Genomic DNA, 21,421 nt, shown 5'->3' with positions numbered 1-21,421 from the left:
GGTGGTGGCGAGGTGGTGGCTGACAGGTACGGCCACCATGGCCTACTCTGCCAAAGCACAGGGGGATGACACTCGAGGCACAGTGAAGTTAACGACATCATCAAGAGGAGCCTCACCACAGCTGGATGCCCAGCTGAAAGAGCCCCGTTACCTAACGCCTCGTAACTCTGATGCTCTTATTGGTCGCCCGGATGGTATCACAGTGAACCCCTGGTAGAATGGCAAGCAGTTGGTATGGGACTACACGTGCGTATCAACCCTGGCTAACACCTACATTAACCTCAGTGTTGCACAACCAGGTGGCGCTGCCACCCACAGGGAAGCAGCCAAATCCCGTAAGTATAGAGAACTGGATCACCACTACAATTTTGTCCCCATTGCTTCTGAGACACTCGGCGCCTGGGGTAAAAGTGCTACCAGTTTTTTGAAGGAACTGGGTTCTAGGCTCATTGAAACAACAAGGGACCCGAGAGCTGCAAGCTTTCTTTTCCAGGGCCTCAGTGTGGCGATACAGAGGGGAAATGCGCACTGCATCCAGGGTTCCTGCCCGCCATCTGAGAAGCTGGAGGAACTCGAAAACCTATGACAACCATCTTTGTAACCCATATGTAACTCCTTTTTTGTAACAAAGTTCAAATAAAGTAAATATATATGTGTACATACAAAAGAATGGGGGTGGTAGGAGAAGATAATATTAGTGTTCAGTGAGAAACCACAAGGTCTCCTCTGAATACTTTTTATTTTCTTCTCCGAGGCTATGGGTCCCCACATTGGCACCAGAGGTGGTACCCTCATATTTTATATATATATATATATATATATATATATATATATATATATATATATATATATATATATATATATATATATATATATATATTTATAAATATATATATATTTATATATATATATATATATATATATATATATATATATATAAATATATATATATATATATATATTTACATATATATATATTATATATATTTATATATATTATATATATATTTATTTATATATTTATATATATTATATATATATATTTATATATATTATATATATATATATGTCGTACCTAATAGCCAGAACGCACTTCTCAGCCTACTATTCAAGGCCTGATTTGCCTAATAAGCCTAGTTTTCATGAATTAATGTTTTTTCGACAACCTAACCTACCTAACCTAACCTAACCTAACGTTTTCGGCTACCTAACCTAACCTAACCTATAAAGATAGGTTAGGTTAGGTTAGGTAGGGTTGGTTAGGTTCGGTCATATATCTACGTTAATTTTAACTCTAATAAAAATAAATTGACCTCATACATAATGAAATGGGTAGCTTTATCATTTCATAAGAAAAAAATTAGAGAAAATATATTAATTCAGTAAAACTTGGCTTATTAGGCAAATCGGGCCTCGCATAGTAGGCTGAGAAGTGAGTTCTGGCTACTAGGTACGACATATATATATATATATATATATATATATATATATATATATATATATATATATATATTATATATATATATATATTATATATATATTATATATATATATATATATATATATATATATATATATATATATATATATATATATATATATATGTATATATATATATATATATAGATGTTTTGGATGAGGTGAAAAAAAATTTTCAACACAAGATAGAACACGAAATATTGGGTAAAGTTAAAGGGGAAGAATGGAGATAAATGAAAAGGGCCTATTGGCCCATATTTCTTGATACTTCTATATTAGTGTTGAGTCTTGAAGTGGGTAGAATATAGTTGTGCATTAATTGGCTGTTGATTGCTGGTGTTGACTTCTTAATGTGTAGTGCCTTGCAGATATCATGCCGCCTGCTATCGCTTACAGTACCTACGGTAATAGGCACACATCCCTAAAAATCGTTGAACCTGTTTTTTGTTAGTCAAGATAGGATAATTTACAATGGCATTAATTTTATCAGATAGAGGCATCACCTTACCTTGACCAACCTCGTGCCCTAGATAAACAATTGTACCTCTAGCAAAGTTACATTTCTTTGGGTTAACAGTAAGATTGGCCTCTTGCAACTTAGCAAACAACAAATTTAAACCCTGCAAATGTTCTTGCCAAGAATCACTAAATAAAACAATGTCATCTAAATAAGCACGGCAATTTGGAATATCCTGCAGCAACAAATTCATTAATCTCTGGAAGGTTGCTGGGGCATTTTTAAGACCAAAAGGCATAACGTTATACTGAAAGCAACCATCAGGTGTTTCAAAAGCTGAACTCACTAGCTCGACTTGTCAAAGGCACTTGATGATATCCCTTGGACAAATAGAGTTTAGATATATATTGACAGTGACCAATCTGGTCGATACAATCTTCAAGTAATGGCAATGGGAAAGTGTCTACTTCAGTTACCTTATTTAACCGCCTATAATCAGTACACAGGCGCCAACTCCCATCCGGTTTAGGAACTAACGAACATGGTGAACACCAGGAACTCTGACTGGGTGTAACTAGACCGTTTTCCAGGAGGAACTCCACTTCCCTCCTGATAATATCTCTCTTTTCTGGAGATACTCTGAGAGAGTTTGTGACTTGATTAAGTGGGAATAAATGAAATTGGTATAAGGAATTGAGCTCGGAAAATTTCTAAGAATTTTCCTTATTCTTTAACCTTTATTCCTGTCGTGATATTCAACTAGGTCGCCTGAGGAAGGACTTGCTTAGCTAACACACCAGTGTAGTAACCAGCTCATTCCTCACTTTGGGACCATGTATGAACAATTGACTAGGGGCGAGCAAACGCCGAGACCCCAATAAAAATTGAAATCCCCCCCTCTTAGGTCGCTGACCTTCGCCATTCGCCGAAGCGAATCTAACGAGTAGGTCCTGGGCTCTCACAACAATAATTTATTGTTGTGAGGTGCCGTATATTTGGTCCAAAACTCAGAATCAGTCTCAATTTGATTAGTCGAGTGTGCAGTAACATTTGCATAACAATAATAATGTGTGGGGTGTAACGAAAAGACAGTGTTAACCATAACAACTTAGTTTATTCAATAAAGTACTAACTACTACAACAAAACGAAAAGAAATATCAATGACGTTACTCGAAATCCTTCCTGTGACACTATCAATGACAGCTAGACACCAGCCCCTCGGACTGCATAATGAACTAACTCGAACATAAGCGTGAACACAGAGGAATCAACAAGAAACAAGAACTAACAGATCTATAATCACAATTACAACAATTGACACAATGGGTTCTGAAACACGTCTCCAGTAACCTCCTAACTGTTCTACGCCTGAGTGCAGTCTACTCCTGCAATAACGGTTGCAATGCAATCAAATCAGTAGTCTTTCAATGACAACAATGACTAATGGGTTCACTGGCAACTCCAGCACCCTTCCTCAAATTAATCCTTACGTTAACACTCCGTCCCACGGACGATCAACAATCAATAACAATTGATTGACGTCAATAACACAATAACATTTACGTTAATAACAAAATAACATTTACGTTAATTTAATAACTCTTACAACGGTCACTAGTAACGCGGAAATTACACAACACTCTACCCGTCGAGCATTCATTGAGTAAATCCCATTAATCCCTGTACTACCAGACAGCTGATTAATCTCTTTACTAGTTACGTTAATTTACATTAATCGGTTACAATCACTAAGCGATGGTAAACTCTGATTTACAATGTCCAACGTGCTAAGAGAACGGTAATCACTCGTGATTACCTTTAGAGTAATTAATTACTATCCTCAAGATCAATAATTAAACAATTAAATATGCAACCTTTCACACTGACTCAGTAATTTACATTAAGGTATGAATTCCGTCTAAGCCTTCCATACTCAAACTAATTTAGGTGGCTAATAACAGTAATTAGCACCACGTTTACGTTATTCTAATACGACGTTACTCCTCTCACGAGTCAATCAAGTGCCGGTACTTCCCCGCAGATAAATAACGACGTTACGTTAATGGAACAATGTAGCCTTCGTGTGAGTCGATCAAACAAGGATCGAGGTTAATTGCTTTGACTTCCTGAAACACGTCAATTACCCGGCCCACTGACCGTTAATTACGACAGACAATACTCTAATTCTTATCTGGCTCATGGCTAAGCTAGAGACTACCGTAGCTGCTTTCAGGACAGTAAATTAACCCAAACGTATTCTACGTTACTCAAATTGTCAAAGAACAAATCCTCTTAAAGCAATGGGCGTTCCCTTGGTTACGTTATATTAATTGCCTCGCAATCACCTCACTGAATACTGGACTTCGATGTCCCACCAGATAACCAGGAGAATATAAAACCCAAGTACTCGTCTACAGCCGAGTTCACCCACGACAATGACAAATCACACTAACAAATCATAGTGATTTACGTTACAATCTGGTTGCAATGACAATACTACAGAACCTAGTAAAATAACATACAGGACATGAACCCTCTAGAACACTGCCCCACAATGACTTTACTGAACTACAATCACATACGGTGATGCTCAACACTAGCAACAATCACCAAATAACAACACCTTTGCCATAACACACACGGCAAGTACTCTAATTTCCAAGTATTAGAACACTGCACAACACTTACTGTTACAAATGACCAACAGTGCTCTCATTACCCTTAGAACATATGTCCACAATTTGCAGTCACCACAGTAAATAACACAATAACACTGGGCACCGTGACACTACGATCATATATATATTTACTGCTGACACATGTAGCCTACAGCTATCAAACGTTATTGGGAACACTAAGGAGATCTCGCACTCCTTAAATCACATGGGTGAGTGATTTATCGATCCCGCAGGCCGCTAAACACTACCAAGAATTACGTTACTCGACAGAGCGACGGCGGTCTCTCGCGACAGCCTCGTCACTCACCAAATTCTACCAAAATTACTTTAATACTGCAACTACCATACATATATATATAAATCACACTTGTCACGGCCCTGGGAACAATACAAGAATTTACCACACTCCACAATAATCATTGCCAGGAATACTGACGTTACACACACTAACCTGAGCGCTCAGTGTTGGAATTCCACACCTGCAAGACTACACATGGGATAATATCACTCTGCCCCATGGACGATCAGAAATGATTGAATTATCACAATGGAATAATGTAATATTATGTATACTCTGTTCCCAGGAAAACTTGGCTTATTAGGCAAATCGGGCCTTGCATAGTTGGCTGAAAAGTGCGTTCTGGCTACTAGGTACGACATATATATATATATATATATATATATATATATATATATATATATATATATATATATATATATATATATATATATATATATAATTAAAATCCACAATTAAATGCCATACAACTTTGATACAGAATTAATATAGACTTGGAAATGTATAACACACAGTGACAATACATAAAATAAGATTAATATATGGTAACATGAGATTACATCATATACACAATATTCGTGATACGAGGCTATCAACCAAGATATCACTATAGTTTGAGCACTCTCATACACCAATCTCAGTATAATCATACTGGTGTATGCATGGTCATAAGAGTTGCCATGTCCAGAGGCTTAGCTCTCCATGTATCTGGTCCTCCATGTGGGTGTCTGTTCTCCCAATCTGTTCTTCCCGTGGTTGATGTCTCTTATGATTAGTAGTCTGGAACCGTTCCTGCTAGCCACAGAAGCTGCTCTCTTTATTATATTGATGATGGCCATGTCGTTTCTATCATATTCCTGTCTGGGTCTTCTGTCGTTCGGTGGGGGGTTATATATGACTGCTACTATATTTTTCTGTCCTCCAGTTGCTATGGTGCCTGATATGTAGTCACTGAAACCTTCACAGTTCTGATTTACCACCTCTTCAAAACTCCAACCCTTTCTTATCAGCAAAGCTACACCATCTTCTCCTCCTCCTTCTCTCTCTCTTTCCTCACTACATTGTAGTCCTATGGAAACACTGCATTTGTTATGGTTTTCGTTAGCTTTGTTTCTGTGAGTGCTATTATGTCTGGGTTTTCTTCTTGTGAAGAAAATTCTCTGAATTCACTTGTTTTATTTGTAATCCCATCAGTGTTAATGTAAATTGCCTTGAAGCTCACTTTCTTCTGTTCACTTTCTTGTCCCCTTCTTGGCGAGCGTTCTGCTGGTGGGGAAAGCTTTTCCCTGGGTGAGAAGATCTGTGAGGTGGTTTGCAGGGTCTAATAGGATTTTGGGGTGGGTGTGGGGGTTCAAGGGAAGTGGGGACAGGTAGGGTGTAGGGTAAGGAGATAGTGGGGACATGTAGGATACGGGGTGAGGGAAGAGGAGGGTATTGGATGAGAGGGGGACGGGGAAAAGGCGGGAGGGGGAACATGGTGGGAATAGGGAAGGGGTGACAGGGTCGGAATTAGATGGTGGGGGGAGCATTAAGGTGGGGGGCAGGTAGGGTGAGAGGATGGGAGGGTTTCTATGCAGAGAGGGGTGGTGGTGTTGCCCTCTCCCCTGTTGTTCCTGGGATGCTGGTTGTGGGTTACCCTCTTGTCTCTGGGACTGTTGTGTTGGGGGCTGCGATTTCCTGGTTTACTCCTCTCTCCCCGTGCTTCCTCCTTGCCTCTGCTGCTCCTGGCTCTCTCCTTCTTCGTCCTGTCCCTCTGCAGGAATAAATTTTTGTATTTCTCCACATACTGCAGATGACTCTTCTTTTCCAGAATAACCTCCTTCGTGGTCTCGTTTGTAAACACCACCTTTACCAGTCGGTTTCTGCCCTTGTTGTACCAGCCCAACCTGAAAACCTTCTCAATGTTTTGTTCAGCCCCTTCCATCTGTAACCCCTTCAGTATCCCATGTGTGTGTGTGTGTGTGTGTGTGTGTGTGTGTGTGTGTGTGTATATGTTTGTGAGTGTGTTTGTAATCACCTAGTTGTGTTTGCGGGGGATGAGCATTTCTGCTCTTTCGGTCCGCCTCTCAACTGTCAATCAACTGTTTACTAACTACTTTTTAATTTTTTTTTCCACACCACACACACACACACACACACACACCCCAGGAAGCAGCCCATGACAGCTGACTAACTCCCAGGTACCTATTTACTGCTAGGTAACAGGGGGCATTCAGGGTGAAAGAAACTTTGACCATTTGTTTCTGACTCGTGCGGGACTCGAACTCGCGCCACAGAATTACGAGTCCTGCGTGCTATCCACCAGGCTACAAGGCTCCTGTAGGTGTGTGTGTGTGTTTGTGCATGTGTGTGTCTTAGTGAGTGTGTGTGTATGTAGGAAAACAGATCTTCTATAATTCACATACAACTGAACAGAGTAGCATTATTTCATTAGATATATCAAGCACTACACGGATCACTCAATCATATCAACTTCCCTACTCTTCATAGGAAACAAGCAGGTTGTACCCATCTCCGAACACGAGAAGACAAAAAAGTCAGGCAAGTAGTGACAGAAACTGTTTGGTCGTGGAAGTGAGACGTTGCTTTGATGACTACAAAGCAATAGGAACTATTTATATCATGAGATATTAACCACAAAGATCTCATCTTGAAAACAAGAGCACATCATAAGAGGGAGAATATGTGGCGAGTGGAACACACAAAGAAGCCAGATAATACGTAGCGAGCAGAACATATGAGCAATCCAGATAGTACGTGGCGAGCAGAACACATGAACAAGCTAGATAGTATGTGGCGAATAGAACACACAAACAAGCCATATAGTATGAGGCGAGCAGAACACTTCAACAAGCCAGAAAGTACGTGGCGAGCAGAACACATGAACAAGCCATATAGTACGTAGCGAGATGAACACATGAACAAGCCAGATAGTACGTGGCGAGCAGAACACATGAACAAGCTAGATAGTATGTGGCGAATAGAACACACAAACAAGCCATATAGTATGAGGCGAGCAGAACACACCAACATGCCAGACCGTACATTGCGAGCAGAACACATCAACATGCCAGTTAGTACATAGCGAGCAGAAAACATGAACAAGCCAGACAGTACGTGGCGAGCAGAACACACGAATCTGCCAGATAGTAAGTGGCGAGCAGAACACATGAACAAGCCAGATAGTACGTGGCGAGCAGAACGCATGAACATGCCAGAAAGTACGTGGTGAACAGAACACATGAACAAGCCAGATAGTATGTGGCGAGAAGAACAGATGAACAAACCAGATAGTACATGGCGAGCAGAAAACATAAACAAGTCAGATAGTACCTGGCGAGCAGAACACATGAACAAGCCAGATAGTAATTGGCTAGCAGAACACAACAACAAGCCAGATAGTATGTGGGGAGCAGAACACTTGGACAAGCAAGATAGTACGTGGCGAGGAGAACACATGGACAAGCCAGATAGTATGTGGCGAGCAGAACACATGAACAAGCCAGATAGTATGTGGTGAGCAGAACACATAAACAAGCCAGATAGTACGTGGCAAGCAGAACACATGAACAAACCAGATAGTACGTGGCGAGCAGAACACATCAACAAGCCAGATAGTATGTGGCGAGCAGAACACATGAACAAGCCAGATAGTTCATTACTAGCAGAACAAATCAACAAGCCAGCTAGTACATGGCATGCAGAACACTTGGACAAGCCAGATAAAACGTGGTGAGCAAAACACATGAACAAGCCAGATAGTACGTGGCAAGCAGAACACTTGAACAAACGATATAGTACGTGGCAAGCTGAACACATAAACAAGCCTGATAGTACTTGGCGAGCAGATCACATGAACAAGCCAGAAAGTATGTGGCGAGCAGAGCATATGAGCAAGCCAGATAGTACGTGGTGAGCAGAACACATGAACAAACCAGATATTACATCGCGAACAGGACACACCAACATGTCAGATAGTATGTGGCGAGCAGAACACATCAACAAGCCAGTAAGTACATAGCAAACAGAAAATATGGACAAGCCAGACAGTACGTGGCGAGCAGAGCACACAAACAAACCAGATAGTACATGGCAAGCAGAAAACATGAACAAGCCAGATAGTACGTGGCGAGCAGAACGCATGAACATGCCAGAAAGTACGTGGTGAACAGAACACATGAACAAGCCAGATAGTATGTGGCGAGAAGAACAGATGAACAAACCAGATAGTACATGGCGAGCAGAAAACATAAACAAGTCAGATAGTACCTGGCGAGCAGAACACATGAACAAGCCAGATAGAACGTGGCTAGCAGAACACATCAACAAGCCAGATAGTACGTGGGGAGCAGAACACTTTTACAAGCCAGATGGTACATTGCGAGCAGAACACATGAACAAGCCAAATAGTATGTAGCGAGTAAAACACATGAACAAGCCAGATAGTTCGTGACTAGCAGAACACATCAACAAGCCAGCTAGTAAGTGGCGAGCAGAACACTTGGACAAGCCAGATAAAACGTGGTGAGCAGAACTCATGAACAATCCAGATAGTATGTGGCAAGCAGAACACTTGAACAAGCGATATAGTACGTGGCGAGCAGAACACATAAACAAGCCTGATAGTACTTGGCGAGCAGAACACATGAACAAGCCAGAAAGTACGTTGCGAGCAGAACACATGAACAAGCCAGATATTACCTGGCGAACAGACCATATCAGCAAGCCAGATAGTACCTGGCGAGCAAAACACACGAACAAGCCAGAAAATATGTGGAGCACAGACCATATGAGCAAGCCAGATAGTACGTAGTGAGCAGAACAAATGAAAAAGCCAGATAATATGTGGCGAACAGAACATATGAGAAAGCCAAATAATATGTGGCGAGCAGAACACATGAACAAGCCAGATAGTACGTGGTGAACAGAACATATCAAAAAGCCAGATAATACGTGGTGAACAGAACACATCAAAAAGCCAGATAGTATTTGGTGAGAAGAACACATCAACAAGCCAGTTAGTACATAGCGAGTAGAACACATGAATAAGCCAGACAGTACTTTGAGAGCAGATCACCTTAACAAGCCAGATAGTACATGGCGAGCAGAACACATGAACAAGAAAGATAGTACGTGGCAAGCAGAACACATGAACAAGCCAGATAGTATGAGGGGAACAGAACACATGACCAACCCAGGTAGTATGTGGGGAACAAAACACATTAACAAGCTAGATGGTATGTGGCGAGCAGAACACATCAACAAACCATTTACTATGTTACAAGCAGAACACGAGAACAAGCCAGACAGTGTGTGGCAAGCAGAATATATGAACAAGCCAGAAAGTACGTGGCGAACAGAACACATCAACAAGCCAGATATTATGTGGCGAGCAGAACACATCAACAAGCAAGTTAGTACGTGGCAAGCAGGGCACATGAACAAGCCAGACAGTATGTAGCGAGCAGAACACATGAACAAGCCAGATAGTATGAGGCGAGCAGAACACATGAAGAAGCTTCATAGTACATAACGAGCAGATCACATGAACAAACTAGATAGTACGTGGCGAGCAGAACACATGAACAAGCCAGACAGTAAGTGGAAGCAGCATACATGAAGAAGCCAGACAGAATGTGGCAAACAGAACACACGAAGAAGCCAGAAGTACATGGCAAGCAGAACACATGAGCAAGCCAGATAGTACGTGGCGAGCAGAACACATGAACAAGCCAAATAGTACATGGCAAGCAGAACACATGAACAAGTCAGATAGTACGTGGCGAGCAGAACACATGAACAAGCAAGATAGTATGTGGAAAACAGAACACATGAAAAAGCTAGATAGTACATGGTGAACAGAACACATGAACAAGGCAGATAGTATGTGGCAAGCAGAACACATGAACAAACCAGATAGTATGTGGCGAGTAGAACACATCAACAAGCCAGATAGTACGTGGCGAGCAGAACACATGAACAAGCCAGATAGTATGTGGAAAACAGAACACATGAAAAAGCTAGATAGTACATGGTGAACAGAACACATGAACAAGGCAGAGAGTATGTGGCAAGCAGAACACATGAACAAACCAGATAGTATGTGGTGAGTAGAACACATCAACAAGCCAGATAGTACGAGAGAAGCAGAGCACTTGGAAAAGCAAGATAGCATGTGGCGAGCAGAACACACAGACAAGCCAGATAGTATGTGTCGAGCAGAACACATGAACAAGCCAGAAAGTACATGGTGAACAGAACACATGAACCAGCCAGATAGTACGTGGAGAGCAGAACACATGAACAAACCAGATAGTCCATGGCGAGCAGAAACCATGAACAGGTCAGAGAGTACGTGGTGAGAGGAACCCATCAACAAGCCAGTTAGTACATATCGAGCAGAAAACATTAACAAGCCAGACAGTACGTGGCGAGCAGAACACACAAACAAGCCAGATAGTAAGTAGCGAGCAGAACCCATGAACAAGCAAGAGAGTACGTTACGAGCAGAACACATGAACAAGCCAGATAGTACGTAGCTAGCAGAACACATGAACAAGCCAGATAGTACATGGGGAGCAGAACACTTGGACAAGCATGATAGTATGTGGCGAGCAGAACATATGAACAGGCCAGATTGTATGTGGTGAACAGAACACGTGAACAAGCCAGATAGTACGTGGCGAGCAGAACACATGAACATAGTAGATAGTACGTGGCGAGCAGAAAACATGAACAAGTCAGCTAGTACCTGGCGAGCAGAACTCATGAACAAGCCAGATAGTACGTAGCTAGCAGAACACATCAACAAGCTACATAGTATGTAGGGAGCAGAACACTTGGACAAGCAAGATAGTATGTGGCGAGCAGAACACATGGACAAGGCAGATAGTATGTGGCGAGCAGAACATATGAACAAGCCAGAGAGTATCTGGTGAACTGAACACATGAACAAACCAGATAGTACGTGGCGAGCAGAACACATGAACAAACCAGATAGTATGTGAAAGCACAAAACATGAACAAGTCAGATAGTACCTGGCGAGCAGAACACATGAACAAGCCAGATAGTACGTGGCTACCAGAACACATCAACAAGCCAGATAGTACGTGGGGAGCAGAACACTTGGACACGCAAGATAGTATGTGGCAAGCAGAACATATGGACAAGCCAGATCGTACGTGGCAAGGAGAACACATCAACAAGCCAGATAGTACGTGGTGAACAGAACACATGAACAAACCAGATAGTACGTGGCGAGCAGAAAACATGAACAAGTCAGATAGTACCTGGCGAGCAGAACACATGAACAAGCCAGATAGTATGTGGCAAACAGAACTCATCAACAAGCCAGATAGTACATGGCGCACAGAACACATCAATAAGCCAGTTAGCACGTGGCGAGCAGAACACACACGAACAAGCCAGACTATAAGTGGCGAGCAGAACACATGAACAAGCAAGATAGTACCTGGCGACCAGAACACATCAACAAGCTAGTTAGTATGTGGCAAGCAGAAAACACTAACAAGCCAGACAATACATAGCGAACAGAACACATGAACAAGCCAGATAGTACGTGGCGAGCAAAACACATGAACAAGTCAGATAGTACGTGGCGAGCAGAACACACGAACAAGCCAGATAGTATATGGAAAACAGAACACATGAAAAAGCTAGATAGTACATGGTGAACAGAACACATGAACAAGGCAGATAGTATGTGGCAAGCAGAACACATGAACAAACCAGATATTATGTGGCGAGTAGAACACATCAACAAGCCAGAGAGTACGAGGGAAGCAGAGCACTTGGAAAAGCAAGATAGCATGTGGCGAGCAGAACACATGGACAAGCCAGATAGTATGTGTCGAGCAGAACACATGAACAAGCCAGAAAGTACATGGTAAACAGAACACATGAACCAGCCAGATAGTACGTGGAGAGCAGAACACATGAACAAACCAGATAGTACATGGCGAGCAGAAACCATGAACAGGTCAGAGAGTACGTGGTGAGCAGAACCCATCAACAAGCCAGTTAGTACATAGCGAGCAGAAAACATTAACAAGCCAGACAGTACGTGGCGAGCAGAGCACACAAACAAGCCAGATAGTAAGTAGCGAGCAGAACCCATGAGCAAGCCAGAGAGTACGTTACGAGCAGAACACATGAACAAGCCAGATAGTACGTAGCTAGCAGAACACATGAACAAGCCAGATAGTACATGGGGAGCAGAACACTTGGACAAGCATGATAGTATGTGGCGAGCAGAACATATGAACAAGCCAGATTGTATGTGGTGAACAGAACACGTGAACAAGCCAGATAGTACGTGGCGAGCAGAACACATGAACATAGTAGATAGTACGTGGCGAGCAGAAAACATGAACAAGTCAGATAGTACCTGGCGAGCAGAACTCATGAACAAGCCAGATAGTACGTAGCTAGCAGAACACATCAACAAGCTACATAGTATGTAGGGAGCAGAACACTTGGACAAGCAAGATAGTATGTGGCGAGCAGAACACATGGACAAGGCAGATAGTATGTGGCGAGCAGAACATATGAACAAGCCAGAGAGTATCTGGTGAACTGAACACATGAACAAATCAGATAGTACGTGGCGAGCAGAACACATGAACAAACAAGATAGTATGTGAAAGCACAAAACATGAACAAGTAAGATAGTACCTGGCGAGCAGAACACATGAACAAGCCAGATAGTACGTGGCTACCAGAACACATCAACAAGCCAGATAGTACGTGGGGAGCAGAACACTTGGACACGCAAGATAGTATGTGGCAAGCAGAACATATGGACAAGCCAGATAGTACGTGGCAAGCAGAACACATCAACAAGCCAGATAGTACGTGGTGAACAGAACACATGAACAAACCAGATAGTACGTGGCGAGCAGAAAACATGAACAAGTCAAATAGTACCTGGCGAGCAGAACACATGAACAAGCCAGATAGTACGTGGCTATCAGAACACATGAACAAACCAGACAGTACGTGGCAAGCAGAAAACATTAAGAAGTCAGATAGTACCTGGCGAGCAGAACACATGAACAAGCCAGATAGTACGTGGCTAGCAGAACACATCTACAAGCCAGATAGTACCTGGGGAGCAGAACACTTGGACAAGCCAGATAGTATGGGGTGAGCAGAACACATGAACAAGCCAAATAGTATGTGGCAAACAGTACACATGAACAACCCAGATAGTTCGTGACTAGCAGAACACATCAACAAGCCAGCTAGTACGTAGCGAGCAGAACATTTGGACGAGCCAGATAATACGTGGTGAGCAGAACACATGAACAAGCCAGATAGTACGTGGCAAGCAGAACACTTGAACAAGCGATATAGTACGTGGCGTGCAGAACAAATAAACAAGCCTGATAGTTCTTGGCGAGCAGAACACATGAACAAGCCAGACAATACCTGGCGAACAGAACACATGAACAAGCCAGATAATATGTTGCACGCAGAACATATGAGCAAGCCAGATATTACGTGGCGAGCAGAACAGATGAACAAGCCAGATAATATGTGGCGAGCAGAACATATGAGCATGCCAGATAGTACCTGGTGATCAGTACACATGAACAAGATAGATAGTATGTGGCGAGCAGAATACATGAACAAACCAGATAGTATGTAGTGAGCAGAACTCATGTCAAGCCAGATAGTATGTGGCAAGAAGAACACATAAAAAAGCCAGATAGTAAATGGGGAACAGAACACATGAACAAGCCAGATAGTATGTGGCGAGCAGAATACATACACAAGCCAGTTAGTACGTTACAAGCAGAACATGAGAACAAGCCAGACAGTACGTGGTGAGCAGAATATATGAACAAGCCAGATAGTATGTGGCGAACAAAACACATCAACAAGCCAGATATTATGTGGCGAGCAGAACACATCAACAAGCGAGTTAGTACTTGGCGAGCAGAGCACACGAACAAGCCAGACAGTACGTAGCGAGCAGAACACATGAACAAGCCAGATAGTACGTAGCGAGCAGAACACATGAAGAAGCTAGATAGTACGTGGCGTGCAGATCACATGAACAAACCAGATTGTACGCAGCGAGCAGAACACATGAACAAGCCAGATAGTATGTGGCAAACAGAACTCATCAACAAGCCAGATAGTACATGGCGCACAGAACACATCAATAAGCTAGTTAGCACGTGGCGAGCAGAACACACGAACAAGCCAGACTGTACGTGGCGAGCAGAACACATGAACAAGCAAGATAGTACCTGGCGAGCAGAACACATCAACAAGCTAGTTAGTATGTGGCGAGCAGAAAACACTAACAAGCCAGACAATACATGGCGAACAGAACACATGAGCAAGCCAGATAGTACGTGGCGAGCAGAACACATGAACAAGCCAGATAGTACGTGGCGAGCAGAACATGTGAACAAGCCAGATAGTACGTGGCGAGCAGAAAACATGAACAAGTCAGATAGTACCTAGCGAGCAGAACACATGAACAAACCAGATAGTACGTGGCGAGCAGAAAACATGAACAAGTCAGATAGTACCTGGCGAGCAGAACACATGAACAAGCCAGATAGTACGTGGCTATCAGAACACATGAACAAACCAGATAGTACGTGGCAAGCAGAAAACATTAAGATGTCAGATAGTACCTGGCGAGGAGAACACATGAACAAGCCAGATAGTACGTGGCTAGCAGAACACATCTACAAGCCAGATAGTACGTGGGGAGCAGAACACTTGGACAAGCCAGATAGTATGGGGTGAGCAGAACACATGAACAAGCCAGATAGTATGTGGAAAACAGAACACATGAAAAAGCTAGATAGTACATGGTGAACAGAACACATGAACAAGGCAGATAATATGTGGCAAGCAGAACACATGAACAAACCAGATAGTATGTGGCGAGCAGAACACATCAACAAGCAAGATAGTACGAGGGGAGCAGAACACTTGGAAAAGCAAGATAGCATGTGGCGAGCAGAACACATGGACAGGCCAGATAGTATCTGTCGAGCAGAACACATGAACAAGCCAGAAAGTGCATGGTGAACAGAACACATGAACCTGCCAGATAGTACGTGGAGAGCAGAACACATGAACAAACCAGATAGTACATGGCGAGCAGAACCATGAACAGGTCAGAGAGTACGTGGTGAGCAGAACACATCAACAAGCCAGTTAGTACATAGCGAGCAGAAAACATTAACAAGCCAGACAGTACGTAGCGAGCAGAACACACGAACAAGCCAGATAGTAAGTAGCGAGCAGAACACATGAACAAGCCGGAGAGTACGTGGCAAGCAGAACACATGAACAAGCCAGATTGTACGTAGCTAGCAGAACATATGAACAAGCCAGATAATACATGGGGAGCAGAACACTTGGACAAGCAAGATAGTATGTGGCGAGCAGAACACATGGACAAGCCAGATAGTACGTTGCGAGCAGAACATATGAACAAGCCAGATTTTATGTGGTGAACAGAACACATGAACAAGTCAGATAGTACCTGGCGAGCAGAACTCATGAACAAGCCAGATAGTACGTAGCTAGCAGAACACATCAACAAGCTACATAGTATGTAGGGAGCAGAACACTTGGACAAGCAAGATAGTATGTGGCGAGCTGAACACATGGACAAGCCAGATAGTATGTGGCGAGCAGAACATATGAACAAGCCAGAGAGTGTCTGGTTAACTGAACACATGAACAAGCCAGATAGTACCTGGCGAGCAGAACACATGAATAAGCAAGATAGTACGTGGCTACCAGAACACATCAACAAGCCAGATAGTACGTGGGGAGCAGAACACTTGGACACACAAGATAGTATGTGGCGAGCAGAACACATGAACAAGCCAGATAGCACGTGGTGAACAGAACACATGAACAAACCAGATAGTACGTGGCGAGCAGAAAACATGAACAAGTCAGATAGTACCTGGCGAGCAGAACACATGAACAAACCAGATAGTACGTGGCAAGCAGAAAACATTAAGAAGTCAGATAGTACCTGACGAGCAGAACACATGAACAAGCCAGATAGTACGTAGCTAGCAGAACACATCTACAAGCCAGATAGTACGTGGGGAGCAGAACACTTGGACAAGCCAGATAGTATGGGGTGAGCAGAACACATGAACAAGCCAAATAGTATGTGGCAAGCAGAACACATGAACAAGCCAGATAGTTTGTGACTAGCAGAACACATCAACTAACCAGCTAGTACGTAGCGAGCAGAACATTTGGACAAGCCAGATAATACGTGGTGAGCAGAACACATGAACAAGCCAGATAGTAAGTGGCAAGCAGAACAAACGAACAAGCCAGATAATATGTCGCGAGCAGAACATTTGAGCATGCCAGATAGTACACATGAAGAAGCTAGATAGTACGTGGCGAGCAGATCACATCAACAAACCAGATTGTCCGTAGCGAGCAGAACACATGAACAAGATATAGTATGTGGCGAGCAGAATACATACACAAGCCAGTTAGTACGTTACAAGCAGAACATGAGAACAAGCCAGACAGTACGTGGTGAGCAGAATATATGAACAAGCCAGATAGTACGTGGTGAACAAAACACATCAACTAGCCAGATATTATGTGGCGAGCAGAACAAATCAACAAGCGACTTAGTACTTGACGAGCAGAGCACATGAACAAGCCAGACAGTACGTAGTGAGCAGAACACATGAACAAGCCAGATAGTACGGGGCGAGCAGAACACATGAAGAAGCTAGATAGTACGTGGTGAGCAGATCACATGAACAAACCAGATTGTACGTAGCGAGCAGAACACATGAACAAGCCAGACAGTATGTGGAAGCAGAATACATGAACAAGCCAGATAGTATGTGGCAAACAGAACTCATCAACAAGCCAGATAGTACATCGTGCACAGAACACATCAATAAGCCAGTTAGCACGTGGCGAGCAGAACACATGAACAAGCAAGATAGTACCTGGCGAGCAGAACACATCAACATGCTAGTTAGTATGTGGCGAGCAGAAAACACTAACAAGCCAGACAATACATGGCGAACAGAACACATGAGCAAGCCAGATAGTACGTGGCGAGCAGAACACATGAACAAGCCAGATAGTACGTGGCGAGCAGAACATGTGAACAAGCCAGATAGTACGTGGCGAGCAGAACATGTGAACAAGACAGATAGTACGTGGCGAGCAGAACACATAAACAAGCCAGATAGTACTTAGCAAACAGAATACATGAACAAACCAGATAGTACGTGGCGAGCAGAAAACATGAACAAGTCAGATAGTACCTGGCGAGCAGAACACATGAACAAGCCAGATAGTACGTGGCTATCAGAACACATGAACAAACCAGATAGTACGTGGCGAGCAGAAAACATGAACAAGCCAAATAGTACGTGGCTAGCAGAACACATCTACAAGCCAGATAGTACGTGGGGAGCAGAACACTTGGACAAGCCAGATAGTATGGGGTGAGCAGAACACATGAACAAGCCAGATAGTATGTGGAAAACAGAACACATGAAAAAGCTAGATAGTACATGGTGAACAGAACACATGAACAAGGCAGATAGTATGTGGCAAGCAGAACACATGAACAAACCAGATAGTATGTGGCGAGCAGAACACATGAACAAGCCAGATAGTACATGAGGAGCAGAACAATTGGACAGGCATGATAGTATGTGGCGAGCAGAACATATGAACAAGCCAGATTGTATGTGGTGAACAGAACACGTGAACAAGCCAGATAGTACGTGGCGAGCAGAACACATGAACATAGTAGATAGTACGTGGCGAGCAGAAAACATGAACAAGTCAGATAGTACCTGGCGAGCAGAACTCATGAACAAGCCAGATAGTACGTAGCTAGCAGAACACATCAACAAGCTACATAGTATGTAGGGAGCAGAACACTTGGACAAGCAAGATAGTATGTGGCGAGCAGAACACATGGACAAGGCAGATAGTATGTGGCGAGCAGAACATATGAACAAGCCAGAGAGTATCTGGTAAACTGAACACATGAACAAATCAGATAGTACGTGGCGAGCAGAACACATGAACAAACAAGATAGTATGTGAAAGCACAAAACATGAACAAGTAAGATAGTACCTGGCGAGCAGAACACATGAACAAGCCAGATAGTACGTGGCTACCAGAACACATCAACAAGCCAGATAGTACATGGGGAGCAGAACACTTGGACACGCAAGATAGTATGTGGCAAGCAGAACATATGGACAAGCCAGATAGTACGTGGCAAGCAGAACACATCAACAAGCCAGATAGTACGTGGTGAACAGAACACATGAACAAACCAGATAGTACGTGGCGAGCAGAAAACATGAACAAGTCAAATAGTACCTGGCGAGCAGAACACATGAACAAGCCAGATAGTACGTGGCTATCAGAACACATGAACAAACCAGATAGTACGTGGCAAGCAGAAAACATTAAGAAGTCAGATAGTACCTGGCGAGCAGAACACATGAACAAGCCAGATAGTACGTGGCTAGCAGAACACATCTACAAGCCAGATAGTACCTGGGGAGCAGAACACTTGGACAAGCCAGATAGTATGGGGTGAGCAGAACACATGAACAAGCCAAATAGTATGTGGCAAACAGTACACATGAACAACCCAGATAGTTCGTGACTAGCAGAACACATCAACAAGCCAGCTAGTACGTAGCGAGCAGAACATTTGGACGAGCCAGATAATACGTGGTGAGCAGAACACATGAACAAGCCAGATAGTACGTGGCAAGCAGAACACTTGAACAAGCGATATAGTACGTGGCGTGCAGAACAAATAAACAAGCCTGATAGTACTTGGCGAGCAGAACACATGAACAAGCCAGACAATACCTGGCGAACAGAACACATGAACAAGCCAGATAATATGTTGCACGCAGAACATATGAGCAAGCCAGATATTACGTGGCGAGCAGAACAGATGAACAAGCCAGATAATATGTGGCGAGCAGAACATATGAGCATGCCAGATAGTACCTGGCGATCAGTACACATGAACAAGATAGATAGTATGTGGCGAGCAGAATACATGAACAAACCAGATAGTATGTAGCGAGCAGAACTCATGTCAATCCAGATAGTATGTGGCAAGAAGAACACATAAAAAAGCCAGATAGTAAATGGGGAACAGAACACATGAACAAGCCAGATAGTATGTGGCGAGCAGAATACATACACAAGCCAGTTAGTACGTTACAAGCAGAACATGAGAACAAGCCAGACAGTACGTGGTGAGCAGAATATATGAACAAGCCAGATAGTATGTGGCGAAAAAAACACATCAACAAGCCAGATATTATGTGGCCAGCAGAACACATCAACAAGCGAGTTAGTACTTGGCGAGCAGAGCACACGAACAAGCCAGACAGTACGTAGCGAGCAGAACACATGAACAAGCCAGATAGTACGTGGCGAGCAGAACACATGAAGAAGCTAGATAGTACGTGGAGAGCAGATCACATGAACAAACCAGATTGTACGTAGCGAGCAGAACACATGAACAAGCCAGATAGTATGTGGCAAACAGAACTCATCAACAAGCCAGATAGTACATGGCGCACAGAACACATCAATAAGCTAGTTAGCACGTGGCGAGCAGAACACACGAACAAGCCAGACTGTACGTGGCGAGCAGAACACATGAACAAGCAAGATAGTACCTGGCGAGCAGAACACATCAACAAGCTAGTTAGTATGTGGCGAGCAGAAAACACTAACAAGCCAGACAATACATGGCGAACAGAACACATGAGCAAGCCAGATAGTACGTGGCGAGCAGAACACATGAACAAGCCAGATAGTACGTGGCGAGCAGAACATGTGAACAAGCCAGATAGTACGTGGCGAGCAGAAAACATGAACAAGTCAGATAGTACCTAGCGAGCAGAACACATGAACAAACCAGATAGTACGTGGCGAGCAGAAAACATGAACAAGTCAGATAGTACCTGCAGAGCAGAACACATGAACAAGCCAGATAGTACGTGGCTATCAGAACACATGAACAAACCAGATAGTACGTGGCAAGCAGAAAACATTAAGATGTCAGATAGTACCTGGCGAGGAGAACACATGAACAAGCCAGATAGTACGTGGCTAGCAGAACACATCTACAAGCCAGATAGTACGTGGGGAGCAGAAAACTTGGACAAGCCAGATAGTATGGGGTGAGCAGAACACATGAACAAGCCAGATAGTATGTGGAAAACAGAACACATGAAAAAGCTAGATAGTACATGGTGAACAGAACACATGAACAAGGCAGATAATATGTGGCAAGCAGAACACATGAACAAACCAGATAGTATGTGGCGAGCAGAACACATCAACAAGCAAGATAGTACGAGGGGAGCAGAACACTTGGAAAAGCAAGATAGCATGTGGCGAGCAGAACACATGGACAGGCCAGATAGTATCTGTCGAGCAGAACACATGAAC

The 21,421-nt window shown here is 43.1% G+C and overlaps 5 protein-coding genes across 5 annotated transcripts; all 5 read left to right on the top strand.

Annotated features, from left to right (window-relative positions):
- The first annotated feature begins 7,650 nt into the window (after positions 1-7,650).
- On the top strand, positions 7,651-8,649 carry LOC138368080 (major royal jelly protein 5-like). Its single transcript, XM_069330378.1, has 3 exons — positions 7,651-7,810; positions 8,150-8,386; positions 8,438-8,649. Exons 1-3 carry the CDS (start codon positions 7,651-7,653, stop codon positions 8,647-8,649), a joined length of 609 nt encoding a protein of 202 aa, XP_069186479.1.
- Positions 8,650-8,658: 9 nt separating this feature from the next.
- LOC138368079 (uncharacterized) lies at positions 8,659-9,330 on the top strand. The gene is made up of 2 exons (XM_069330377.1): positions 8,659-8,818; positions 9,086-9,330. Exons 1-2 carry the CDS (start codon positions 8,659-8,661, stop codon positions 9,328-9,330), a joined length of 405 nt encoding a protein of 134 aa, XP_069186478.1.
- A 624-nt stretch (positions 9,331-9,954) lies between these two features.
- Positions 9,955-10,374, top strand: LOC138368078 (uro-adherence factor A-like). Its single transcript, XM_069330376.1, has one exon. The coding sequence runs from the start codon at positions 9,955-9,957 to the stop codon at positions 10,372-10,374; it is 420 nt and encodes a 139-aa protein (XP_069186477.1).
- A 7,407-nt stretch (positions 10,375-17,781) lies between these two features.
- LOC138368077 (uro-adherence factor A-like) lies at positions 17,782-18,165 on the top strand. Its single transcript, XM_069330375.1, has one exon. The coding sequence runs from the start codon at positions 17,782-17,784 to the stop codon at positions 18,163-18,165; it is 384 nt and encodes a 127-aa protein (XP_069186476.1).
- A 1,163-nt stretch (positions 18,166-19,328) lies between these two features.
- On the top strand, positions 19,329-20,036 carry LOC138368076 (major royal jelly protein 5-like). The gene is made up of 2 exons (XM_069330374.1): positions 19,329-19,524; positions 19,684-20,036. The coding sequence occupies exons 1-2, from the start codon at positions 19,329-19,331 to the stop codon at positions 20,034-20,036; spliced, it is 549 nt and encodes a 182-aa protein (XP_069186475.1).
- The last annotated feature ends 1,385 nt before the right edge of the window (positions 20,037-21,421 follow it).

Source organism: Procambarus clarkii, chromosome 24 (genome assembly GCF_040958095.1).
Source record: "Procambarus clarkii isolate CNS0578487 chromosome 24, FALCON_Pclarkii_2.0, whole genome shotgun sequence".
Classification (NCBI taxonomy): domain Eukaryota; kingdom Metazoa; phylum Arthropoda; class Malacostraca; order Decapoda; family Cambaridae; genus Procambarus; species Procambarus clarkii.
The sequence above is the reverse complement of the archived record's forward strand: the minus strand, read 5'-3'. Positions and strand labels throughout refer to the sequence as shown.